Here is a 13071-nt window from a genome sequence, read left to right on the forward strand (position 1 = left end):
TGGCAAGGAGAGGTGAAGGTCACTGAAGTTTCCAGAATTTCTAAGCTCCAAATTGCTAATATCCAGACAAACTGACTTTCTTCCTGAATAGTGCCCAGATGGCAGAGACAATAGTGATGTGTGGTCTCACTTTTTTTTTTTTTTTTTTTTTTTGACAAGGAACTGTCACCAGTAGGTGACCCCATCAGTCTGAAGGCAGGAAAATTACTAAATGATGCAAGAAGGTGCCTGCAGGCCAATATACCCTGGGTCCCTTAGAAGCAAGAGGGCAGAGCCTTAGGAAAAACACATTTTCAGTTGGAGTTTATACAAAGGAGGCTGTGACATTTCTTTGCAGATAGAAGAAATAGAAACAATTTACTTTCCACAGATTTACGTCTAATAAGAGAAGAAATAAATTCTCTTTGAGAAAAAATATGATAGCGTATATAAAAGGCAAGGCAAATTGCATAATCTCTTGGTAATAAAATAGACACCAAAGTTAGCTCTGATGCTGTTCTATGAATGCAATCTAGTCTGGAATCAACTACAATAATGGCATGAAGACATTATCTCTGCTACACAACATCAGTCAGAAGGCAGAAAGGAAACAAAGTCCAAACTAACAAAAGGGTGAAATTTTAATACGAGCCCTTCCTCAACAAAATTGACAAACACAAGTGCAATTCATTTTCAAAAACCATAATTCTAGTTGTCAGAAAATAATCCACGATTAGCCATTATTTTTAGCAAAGTGAGGCAACTGGAAAACAGCTTGAAGAAAGCAGGGTGGGGGGGGGGTTCTTCTCTCAACTGCTCTCCACTCCCCCCAAAATGATATAATAGAATATGGAAAATAAAACTACTGCATACAAATGATGAAGTATGACTCCTTCTTGAAGAACGAATTGACACTTCTAATATCTGTAATCAATTACGTAGCTCAATTATTAAATATTTAAATAAATCACATTCAATCTAGATTTTGCCATTACCTCTTATGCTCTCTAACGCTAATAATTAACAATTTTTAACTTGTGCTTTCAAGGTGTTATAGTTAAGCACTAGAGGAAACTATATTCAACATTAAAAATGTAGGAAATTAACATTAAAATGTAAGGGATTAACATCTGAACTTAAATTTGCATCTTAAAAAAGTAATATGAGATTTTGTTGAAAAAGAGGTATGCAGTTCACTATTTAAAAAATCAAGATTCAGAAATGTGAGTCAGTTGTTAGAAGTCACAATATTGCAGCAGAAAGTTTTTTTTTCCAAATCAAAGTCTGAAATTATAATGTATAATTCTACATTATTTGGGTTTGTTTGTCCTGAAAACTCTGCTCCCTTTATAAATTAAAGCATCAGTTTTCATTAATAACCATATAACCACTTCAGTAGGAATGATTCTTAATTTCTATCATCAGACTTCACACTAGTAACTGAATATTGTGTAACTGCTAAAAAAACATGAAATCGTGCAATGGCCTTTTTTTAATAATTTGATATTAAGAAATATGAATGCAGCAATACCCTCAAGATTCTCTTCCATATGCCAGCACATACATGTATGTGAATTGTCCTAGACATTAATTTATTACCAGGGTCTCATTTTCTTCATAAACCTGACAAGGGAGTTAAGAGCACATGACTCAAAAGTCTCATTTTATCCAAAAATTTATATAGACTAAGATAAAGAAAGAAAATCTTTATATAAGAAGTTCTTTGAGAATTTATGTCTATAAAACTCTGCAAATGTCAAAGTTTTAATCTTAGGTAATCCTACTTTATTTTTAAAAGCCATTTTAAACCTGATATCTACTATCCTGTCATTCGTCACTTATAATTGGTCTAACTTTAAATTCAAATGAGCAAATTCATTGTGTTAAAAGACTAGAAACCAAAACTCAAATCCTATCCAAGAGGTCATTAGTGTTATTTCTCCTAAAACAAGATAATTCTTAGAGGGTGTGGGGACATATGGACAATTTTAACACAAGCAGTAGGAAGAAAATAAATAAATGATTTACATTGCCTTTGTATTTAAGGCACCCGAGGATTTAAAATATAAGTTTCTGATATACTGGGGAAAATGAGTGCATTAATCCAACACTCACAGGTTAAGTCTCCTGTGTAAGAAGGGGCATGCTTGGACAAAGAAGCAGCTGCAGCTGATCAAGACAAGATCAAGCTTTCAGTACCAAGTCAGGGGACAGTGTTCTTTGCTTTTGTTTGTCTTGTTTGTTTGTTTCTAATTGCCCACGTTGGATGAATCTGTTAAGCTGGGAAAATCGGAGCCAGTCACTGAAGGGTGGGATAACACCATCAGCAAATAAGTCTTCCAAAAACACACACTCAGAAAATGAGGGCAAACAAATATGTGAGTCCAAACTCTACAGTTGGACACCGTGCATGGAGAGTTGAGAACCTTTTGGGCTCCTGCTACTCCCCAGAAACAGGATGGGACACCGTTTTCCTACACTGTAAGATGAGAGAATGGGGATAAAAGGCAATGCCTGGGTGGGCGTTTACTGAGAAGAGCAGTCTGTTTCCCACAGAGCTAAAATAAACAGGGAAGAAACCATTTTCCTAAGCACACATCATGCAATGCTCTGGCTTTTTCGGAACCTGTCTTTCCCAAAGGCAATGCCTACCTTCCGTGTGGACTGCAGAGACATACGTCCAATTGTAACGCTTGACTATATCAAGCATCGCTCTTGCCTGCAAAGTGTCAGAAGGGACAACCCTCAAGAAGTATTTGTACAGAGTTTTGTCACTCAGGTCGATGCTTGTGGCGGAATAGGCGATCTGGGGAATGTCAAAGAGCTGGAGCAGGTTCTGCACTTGGATAGCTACGGAGCTGGAACCCGGGCCGATCACGCCCGCAATGGGCTTCTTAGTCCTGCCTGGAGGGATCGACTGCCCGTCAGGCAAGCACCGGTTGAGTCCATCCTTCTCATCGCGAATGGAAATCAGAGAGTCCCTGATGAACTCAATGCTCTGTTCCAGAGCCACGGAGGAGTGCCAGCAGGAGTCCCGGATCTCACTGCCCAAGGTGATGTTGGGCAACAGGACGGGGTCCGCGTTGATCTTATCCAGCGTGTGGAACATGGCCTCCACCCTCTGGATGCCATACTGCTCCCTGATCTCCCCACACTTCCTCTCGGGCACCTTCTCGGCGGGAGGCTGGTGGTGGACTGAGAAGAGGGCCCCGATGATGACATCTCCGTCCATTCTGGCCACTGAGCGCTGAGATGAGGCTCCCGCCAGCAACACTCTCTTGCTGGGGCTTTTGGGGAGAAGGGTCATCTCCAGAAAGATCGCTGGGAAGAACACCACGAGGAGCCGGACCATGGTGATGAGGACGCGGTCCACAGCCGGCTGGCCACGTTCCCACGCTGGTCCCGCCAGCCGGGTCTGGACGTGCACAGTGGAGACGCCGCACGCCTGCCTCTCTCCGCGCGGTCCCGCTCGCCAGCACCTCTCGTCCAAAGCTTTCGCCGCCTGCACCACCGCCTCCTTCCCCTCGGCCTCCTCCTCCTGGTCCTCCACGATCACCTCCACTCTCTAGAGGCGTGTCTAGGAGAATTCCACTTCCCCCTCCTTCACCGGTGCCCCAAGGTAAACTGATCAAGGGTACAGTGGGCGTCGTGGCGGCTGCGGGAAGCTGGAAGCTGCCGACAAGAGAGGAAGAAAATCAAAGCTCCGTACCACTGGCGTCAAAACTCAAGGGTCAGTGATGTTAATAGTTGCGCACATCAGGATATGGGCCGGAGCGACAGCTTGGGAGGCAGCTCTGCTCCGGGAGCAAGGCAACGAGGCTCAGAGACACGCCGATCTGCCCCCTCCTCCAGCCTCAAGTCTCTTTCCGGTCCCCAAATACTCATTACGCTTACTGACTTTGGGGGTGGGGTGCAGGGGGAGGGACAGGGGAGCGGGCGCTAGGTCGTTCACCTTAAGAGAACTTTCAGGATTTGAAAAGATCAACTTTTCCCAGAAGAAATTTGCAAACTCTTTCTTTCATTTTAAAGGTGAAAGCGCTACTTCAAAATGAACTTGAACAAGGAGTGCACCTTTTACTTTAACTTTGAGGGGTTGAAGAGACCCTAAGGTACAACCCAAGTGGTGAATACAAATTTGCCAGCTTAAGGAAAGCCATAGTAGTTACTAAGGCAACACCTGGTAAAGTCTCAGCATGTCGGAGTTCGGTACGTCCCCTCCCTCCTCCCGCCCACCAAGAAGTCAGGCTTACAGTAGACGTTCAAGGAGAAAGGGTGCAGATAAGGTAACTTGTTTCCCCGCTGAGGATGGAGGGAGGGGGTGCAGGGGCCGCTGCACTCGCCTCAGTAGGGACTCGCCTCAATAGGGACCTTTGGCTGCGCACAGTTATTAGAACTGGAACGAAGGGCAGCTTCCGGGTCGCTCTGCCGCGGCAGCCCAGCCCTGCCGCCTTCAGCACCCTGGACAGTGCTGGGTCCTGCCACGGACACATTCTTCCGCAGCGCCGGGAGAACACTCTTCGACCACCGAGTTCGGATTCTTTCATACTCCCCACCCCCGCCCCCCGACTTCGCTTTTTCAACCACCCTCCCTGCATGCTTTACACACACACACACACACACACACACACACACCCTCCCCTCGCCTCCTCACCACCCTTCCATCCTCATTCTCTTCGCCTTGCAGTCACTGCTCCCTTAAGAAAATTCAAACCTGACCGCTTCGGGGGGGGCAGAGGCGCCAAATTTCAGCCGCCTGTGAGGCTGAAGTTGGCTGCCTCTCTCGTCCCTCCCTGGCTCCCTTTCTCAAGGTGAGAATCGGAGGAGAAAGGAGCTGAGGCAGCGTGTGGGGAGCAAGAACACAGGAGGGGAGGCAAGCAAAAGGAGGAAGACAACCCAGGCATTCATGGGTCCCGACGCTTCGCGGGGTGCAGGACTAAAAGCAATGAATAAGCGGGGGTGCCCCAGGAGGAAAATCCCATAAATTGGGACTGTCTGTAACTGGGGGTGGGTTTCACCGCCTGGAGGTGTCTGCTCACCTGGGTCTGCTTGGAGAATTTGGACTTGAGACATACCTGAGTCCCGGTAGACAGTGCTATGGTTCCTGGGCCAGAGGACCGTGGGCACGCGCGGTTCGCAGACGCCTCAGCTCTAATCCAGCCGGTGCAAGGATGCGATCTGGGCTGTACACTAGTGCCCTCTTTCTTCAGCACTATTTTACCGCAAGGAAAAAAGAGGGAGGGGGAGCGGGAAAAAAAAAAAAAAAAAAAAAAAAAAAAAAACAGGTCACCAAATGCTTGTCTATAATCTCATGCATAAAAATCAGTCGTTTAATGGAGAGGGGAGGGAAGAAAAGCTAGGGAAGAGTAGGACATAGTAATGCTTTACTACAACAGGGTTCTTAAACAAGCTGCCAGACACATAGTCATATCTGATGAAAGGAATGGGGAACCGATTAGGCTGTTTTAGGTGGATATTCCTTGTATGTGTTTCAAGGAGCCAAATACATTTTCTCTCCCCGGAAGTAAAGCTCCTTCTGAGGGAAACAGCAAATAAAATACATATGTAGACATCTTAAAGAAAGGCTCTATTAGTAGGTTGCAAGGGAAAAGAGGAAGAGACTATATGGATGGAAGTAAGGGAAGGTGGGGTATTCACATCATGATCAAGGTAAGTCAAATGAAGAGAAGCAAACCATGGCTTCACTTTCCAGGTCAAGATGTAACTAAATTGAGAATGAAAGTCAGGCCACATGAAGACATTGAAGTGAAAAGCACTTATCCATATTCCTCCCAGGCTGTCATCAGCCTCCCGACAGGTCTACAGTGTTGCTTCGTACTGTGTGAAAAGTGCAAGTTAAATCACGTTCCTCTGGGAACATGTTGGCTGAGCAGACTGTGTCCCAGCTTCGGAGAGGAAGTACAAGTGACGGTGTGCCTTTCCACTCTTGCTCAAAGCTTTCTATTTGTGTCATCTGTAGAGAACAGAGATCAGCTTATGTGAGTCCCTTTATAATCACCTTGTTCCTGTTATCATTATCCTGTGGAATGATACCATGTCAGGCCGGAGGGGACAAAACACATGAGACAGTTTTAACTAATCTTTAGGATGTTTCTTGAAACTTAAGAAAAGAAATAATGCTTCCAGTCAAGAACAGAAGCTAATTCTCATTCTGGTTCTGATCTTTTTTTTTTTTTTTTCCAATGTCAGATTTTTCTGGATTTTTTTTTTTAAGACAACAAAAACCGGATAGGATTTTTTTTTCTTTTTTTGTAAATAATGTACTGAACTAGGTACACACCCTTTTGTCCTAAAACATCTCAGTTCTAGAAGTCACCATATAGTTACTCAAGGAAAATGGAAGATAACTTCTTGTTTTCACGATAAGGGTAAAATGGTTCTCTGCTTGTACTGGAAGGAAGACGTCAGCTCTAAGAGCAAGCCACAGGTGTTCAGTCCACAGTGCCCGGGAGTATCTCACTTCCATTATGAGCCATTTCACTTCCATTTTGGATAATGCTAATCCAGTAAGATAAGCCCTAACCATGATTTTTCTGAATATTTCATAGATATAGTGAATGTACAAAGATTTCTGTGCATGTGTAGACCATTAAATATGATCTGCAGGAGTAGAGAAAGTAACGTCTCTGAAGTCCACATTCAGCGTCCATACGTGCTCCTCAAAGCTGGATCTTTTTAATAAACCACATTGACATCATTTAGAAAGGATTCTACTACTGAAGGAATAACTAAATGTGCAGATTTTTACTCCAAGTAAAAATGACACATTCTGGCTGGCTGAAACAAATCATTTTAAAGAGGAAGAACTTGGGAATCATAAGATTTATGCATATGCATCGATTATATATTACAAGTGTTAAAGAAAAATGTATTTCAAATGTGTCAGTTTGAAAGTCAGACAGAAAAAGTCAAGTACCATATGATTTCACTGATATGTGGGATATAAAACAAAGCAACAAAGGAACAAGACAAACAAATAAAGAAAAAAAACTCATAGACATTGACAATAGTAAAGCGGTTACCAGTGGGTAGGGGGGGGGGTAAATGAGGGTAAACAGGATCAACTATGTGGTGATGGAAGGAGAACTGACTCTGGGTGGTGAACATACAATGTTATATATAGATGACGTATTACAGAATTGTACACTTGAAATCTATGTAACTTTACTAACCATTGTCACCCCCATAAACTTTAATTTAAAAGAAATTATTGATAATTATTTAAGACCAAACCTTAGAAGTCACAAGGACAAAACTAAGGTAAAAAGAAGGCATTGAGAAAGGAGAAGACAAGATCATCCAAATATGCTGTATCTTTCTGGAAACTAAGACTTTACCAAGACAGGCAGGATGCAATGTATGTACAGACATCTAAGGGAAAGTTCTATTAGTAGGATTGAAGAGAATTACTAAAAGAATGAATTACATACAAATGAACAAATATAGGTTAATATAGTAATCTATAAGAGTTCAAAGAATGTTAAAGTTCAGAAGTACTGCCAATATGAATTCAGTGCTGATAGGGTAGTTAGTATATTACATTCGATATGTGATTTGTGCAAGGTAAAAAGTATTAGGAGTATTTTGGTTTGGGAAACCCATTTAAAACAAAATATTGTGGAGCTCAAGCAAGAATATCCAACATATTATCTCAAGACAATAATTTAAATGTGCTGCTGTAACAAGAAGGACAACAAAATAATCATCATCCTTATATGGTGATGAAACGATTACCTGTAAACAAAGTTGTGATCACCCTCCTTAGAAATGTGTGCACAATTATCATTGCTCTTCATCATAAAGTACATCATAGAGTAAATGGTCTGAATTATAAATGAGCAAAAAAGGATATTAAGTTTTCCACAGAAAATGAATTGAAAATGCATACTCTTCAAATGAGAAAGGTAAGACATGATTGAGAATGAGATTTTTTGGGAAAAAAAAAAGGAAGAAAGAAATGGTAAAGCTAAGCACATATTCTAAATTTTAGTGTACTCTACAAGGTATTTTGAAAAGTAAAGTTTACACGGTCATTGAAATATGGAGGTGAAGTATGCACAAGAGGTAATAAACTCATTAATGAAGAGGTATTACTGACTGAAAATAGAAATGGGATCAAAGAAGGTCTTTGTAGAAAATTGGTTTGTGGAAAACTTGATATGCAATGTATTACTAAGGGAATATAATTAATGTTCAAGTTAGATAAGTGTTGTAGGATATGAATACCATGCTTTTCCATAAAGTACTGTTCTCTATGTACAATTAATTTAATCTAGTATGACATTTCTTACATTCTTATATTTAATTCATGGGTTTGGCAAAATAATTTAAGACCCAGTGAGAATTTTTAGTTTATGTATCCAATGTGGCTATTTACATTTCTTAAATCAGAGGGACATGGCCATATCTTTATTAGACTTTATGCTCTAAACCAAAGGCAACACAGATTATAAAATAAAACCTCTTCCTTTCAGAAAGTTAAAATATTTTTTAAAAACATGGTTGATTAACAAAGTAAACCAGATATTTTTTAAAACACTAAACAAGCCTATATATACACACATATATATTCAATTGTTTTATTGGTCTGGTTAATTAGGCTATAACTATATATGCAGAAATAGAACCAAAAGAATCAGATTCCATAAGCAATTAGAGTTCATCAATAGCTCTGTGGACTCATACAAATGGACTAGAAAACATATGTTTGGCCACATACTTTTCTGCCACAACTGTCCAGGAGTTTATTTTTAAAGTGTGAAAATATAATTGAGGAGAATAAGGCAAACACGATTATTCTGAAAGCACAGTGAATGCCACAATTACTGTCTAATTTATTCCCCACTGTATCCCGGTGTTTAAAACAATGTCTGGTTTATGATAGGTGCTAAAATGTTTGTTGAATAAATGGATGAATGCACTCTCCCTGAACAATAAAAATATCATCTTATTTTAATGCCTTTCTTTAAGAAGATCAAAGCCAAGCAGTTTACAGCTGTTTCTAATTTATTCTTTATATAATGTAGGGAGACTATTTTGCAACTGTTTTCTCAAGTAGAAATAACTTGCCTGGTTAGTATTAAACCATTTAGAAACATATTTATAGGACTTAAACTATATAAATCTGTTCCTAATGTTAAGAAACCATTTTCATTTCTGTGCTAACTAATAGCAAATAAAACTTAGACAAAGATTTTACAAAGGTAAGAAGAAAATAATACATAAATGGCAGCTGACTGTTAACCAATGCTAGGGCTATATAATTTGAAAAAAACCATTTGAAAAGATTCTCAGAATCATCATATGAGATGTATAAAATAGATATATTATCCTAGTCCATAGATGGGAAAATTGAGGCACCAAGAATCAGTTTCTTGCCTAAACTTAGGGAAAAACTTAGGGGCACTGCCACATTGCACTACCCTTATTCCAAATTCTTAAGTTCATAAAAATCGACCATATGAAATAAGCTAAGTGATACTTATTTTCATTTTTCCTTAAGCTTTGAACTGATACTCTCTTATCACAAAATAAGTAAGAAAGAACATGAATTTGAAATCCTTTCCTTTGGGCCTTTCGTATGCTGAGGGCATAAGCATTACAGGTGATTGTTCTATTTGCTTAAAATATCCATCTTTTATAACAGTTCCAATAATGGCAGTAACCTACTTGCAGTCTCACAGTCAACCTTTAAACAATTAAGCAAGAAATGTATCTAAATTTTTGGAGCCAATAAAAACTTTCATTAGAAAAGGATTATCTTACTTCGGTTTCACCTACACAACAAATTAAATTCTTATTCCTGTTCTAAATAGCAATGTATTGTACTTCTGCCTCACTGTAACAAAAAATCTAGAACATAATTATTATCAATCCAGCACACAGCCAAAATATTGATCTACCTAAAACACAGCCCTTATTCTTTTGAATCCATGGTTCAAAACCTACGCTACATCCCAGTTTCCAATAAAATAAAGCTTAAATGCCTTAACCTGGTACCCAAAGTCCATTGACTGGGGAAGGGGTTCAAGCAAGCAAAACATGGTAACTATTCATATCCATCCCTTCCCTTCTCTAGAGTGGGGAAAGTTGAAGGTGAGGAGCTGACCAGAGAAAGAGAACTCTGATTTATATATGCCCAACCTGTTATCAAAATAGAGAAGGCACATTTTTGAAAGTTTCCTAGGTGATTCTAATGTGACCTTTAATTAATTGAAGGCCACTGATACAGTTTCATCCCTTTCTCCTACTCATTCTTTTCTAACCAAATAAGCCTTACATTTTCCCATGCCTCAGCTCATAACTCTCACTGCAAAAAAAAAATAATAAAATAAATTTTTAAAAAATCACCCATCTTTCATTTCTTTTATATATATTTGCCCTTTTTCAAAATTCATTTCAAATTCAACTTATCCATGAAAGCTTCTCATTTGATAGAAAATCATGGAAAAGGCTCTTTGGCACTTTCATATGAGATAACATTTACTGTAAAATAATATTACTGATTCTTTTTTAATTTGTATTTTATCTGGTCTCACTTAATTGCTGTGGTCACTTTCAAAATAATGACTTATTCCAACTATATTGACATTAATAAAAATATTTTGGAATATTTTATTGTGAAAGTTCTATAATATATATGAGCAAGGCATTATTTTTAATGTTATTATTCATAGCAAATAATCATCTTTTAAGCATAGATTTAATTTTCTGTACATGGACAATTGTCACCAAAATTCTTAAATAACATAAAGAAATGTGTGAATCTCCAGAACCTAAAATAGTACCTATATTCAATAAATATTTGTTGAATAAATGGATGCTTTGGCTTAAAAATAAGGTGTGATTCTATAGAAATTATATTTATTTGGTTCTGAAGGCAATTCTGAAGAGTATCTCCAAAACAGTTTGAGCACCTGCAAAATTATTGGCTTTTGGAAGGGAACAACTATCACTTGGATATAAAAAAATTTGTCTATTTTTTTAATCATCTTTTTTTTTTTGGTCACCTTTTGTATGGATTTATTTTTGGTAGTTATTTAAGAAATAGTTATGAACATGCAAAACTGTGCTTTGATTTAAGTTTCATTTTTCAATAGCATGCAAAGCACATATACAGCTAAAAAAGACTAGAAGGAAATTACATCAAAATATTAACAGTTATTAGCTATAGAAGGTAGTATAATTTCTTTTTTTTCTATATTCTTTCCTCACAATTCCTGCAGTAAAGGTGTTAATGTATTAAAATGTTATACTAAGATGGAAAACAAACCAAAGAGTTACCAAATATCTTCTATAAATTATGATGAATTCAAGGAATCAAAGTGTAATATAGGTCACGGCTGTCATCTCCACCTGCCTGATCCACCGACTATGATTTTCCATTACCTCTTTTATGTAATAAGAACTCTGTTGAGTACTCCAAACGTCATAGTGAGCAAGATACAGCCCTGGCCTTCCAGGAACATTCTAGTAAGAAATGCAGCTGCTACACAACCAGTGCATAATAATGTGGAAATTACCATGAGAGAAGAAAACCGAAAGCACGGTGGGACCATGTGGGAAGGGCACCATGGAAAGTGACTGAAATGAAGACAAAGAGACAAGTAGCAGTTGCTTAGGTGAAGAAGGGAATGAGTAGGCAAAAAGATGGTCTAGGAAGAGACACAGGAATAGTCCAGAAGCAAAAGACAGTGTGGTGCTTTAAGGGAAATAGAAATGGTTTGGAAAGCTAATGCAGAGAACTGTGGGGTGGAGTGTAGTGGGGTGGGGTGGAGTGGGGTGGGGTGGGAATAGGAGGTAAGAGTAGACAGGTTTTTTGAGAGAGAAAGACATGATGAACGGCTTCATAAACCATGTTAAGGGGGTTGGAGAGATGGCATCACATAACACTAAGAAGGCTAAAATTCTTGAGGGAAGCATAAGTAGCAACATTACATTTAAAATTTAGAAAAGTGACTAAATTGAAGAGCAATTGTGGATCTGAGCAATATGAGAAGCAAGGGGAATAGTTTAAAAGGTGTTGGACTATAAAGTTTGGGGCAGAAAACAGAGAAGAGTATCTTTGTAATCTTGAGGTATGAAAAGAAATTTTAGGACACAAAATGCACTAACCATAAAAAACAATTGATAAATTGGATCTCATCAAAATTAGAAACCTCTGTTCCTCAAAAGACCTCACTAAGAAAATGAAAATGCAAGTAACAGAGGAAAAATGTGATGGATATAGACATAGAAATGATATGACAAAGGTCTTAAATCTAGACTACTGCGGAACTCCCACAAATCTACAATAGAATGACGAACAACCTAAATTTTTTTAAATGAGCAAAAGGCTTGAAGAAATACTTCAAACAAAAAAATATACACAAATGGTCAGTAAATATGTGAAAAAGTGCCAAGCATAACTAATGAGCTATCAGGGAAATACAAATTAAAACCCCAGTAAGATACCACCTCACACACGTATGATAAAAAATTATAAAGACTGAAATCAGTAAATGGTGATAAGGACATGTATCAAACAGAAATACCATAAACTGCTGAAGAAAGTGTTAAATGATCCAATAAATTTAGAAAACATGTTTGATAATTTCTTGTAAATTTAAATATACACCTGTCCTACGATTGAGCAACTTAACTCCTACATATATAACCAAAAGAAATAAAACCATATGTCTACAAAAAGACTTTTATAAGAGTACTCATGGAAGCTTTATTCATGATAGACAGCTGAAAACAACTCAAATATCCATCAACAAGAAAATGGATAAACAAATTGTAGTGTCCTCATACAGTATAACACTACTCCACGATGAAAAAGAACAAATTACAGACATATGAAACAACATGGATGAACCTCAAAAACATTATTTTGAATAAAAGACACACCAACGTACTGACTGTTTGATTCCATTTATATAAAGTTCAAGTACAGTCACTCATCTACACAAATAGAAATCAGAAGAGAAATAAATTACCTATGGAAGAAGGCAGGTGGATTAACTGCAAAGGAGAAAGGAATTTTCCGGAGTGATAAAAATGTTCTGTATTTTGACTCAATTGTTACTTACA

The 13071-nt window shown here is 38.5% G+C and overlaps 1 protein-coding gene across 6 annotated transcripts in view; it reads right to left on the reverse strand.

Moving 5' to 3' along the window:
• The window catches only part of GRM1 (glutamate metabotropic receptor 1), a 336860-nt gene extending 331660 nt beyond the window's left edge, over window positions 1-5200 (reverse strand). For 4 of the 6 annotated variants that reach the window (XM_019744493.3, XM_019744495.3, XM_019744498.3 and 1 more), the window contains exons 1-2: window positions 5052-5200; window positions 2632-3651 (exon numbers count right to left, since the gene is read on the reverse strand). In XM_019744493.3, coding sequence (XP_019600052.3) covers window positions 2632-3331 — 700 coding nt within the window. In that variant the 5' untranslated portion in view covers window positions 3332-3651; window positions 5052-5200. Of the gene's footprint in view, window positions 1-2631; window positions 3652-4229; window positions 4475-5015 lie in introns of those variants that run through there. The other 2 variants (XM_019744494.3, XM_074333687.2) reach the window with 2 other exon arrangements.
• Window positions 5201-13071: the final 7871 nt, after the last annotated feature.

This window comes from Rhinolophus sinicus, chromosome 2, assembly GCF_057876585.1.
Source record: "Rhinolophus sinicus isolate RSI-liver-muscle chromosome 2, RSI-T2T, whole genome shotgun sequence".
NCBI classification, from domain to species: Eukaryota; Metazoa; Chordata; class Mammalia; order Chiroptera; family Rhinolophidae; genus Rhinolophus; species Rhinolophus sinicus.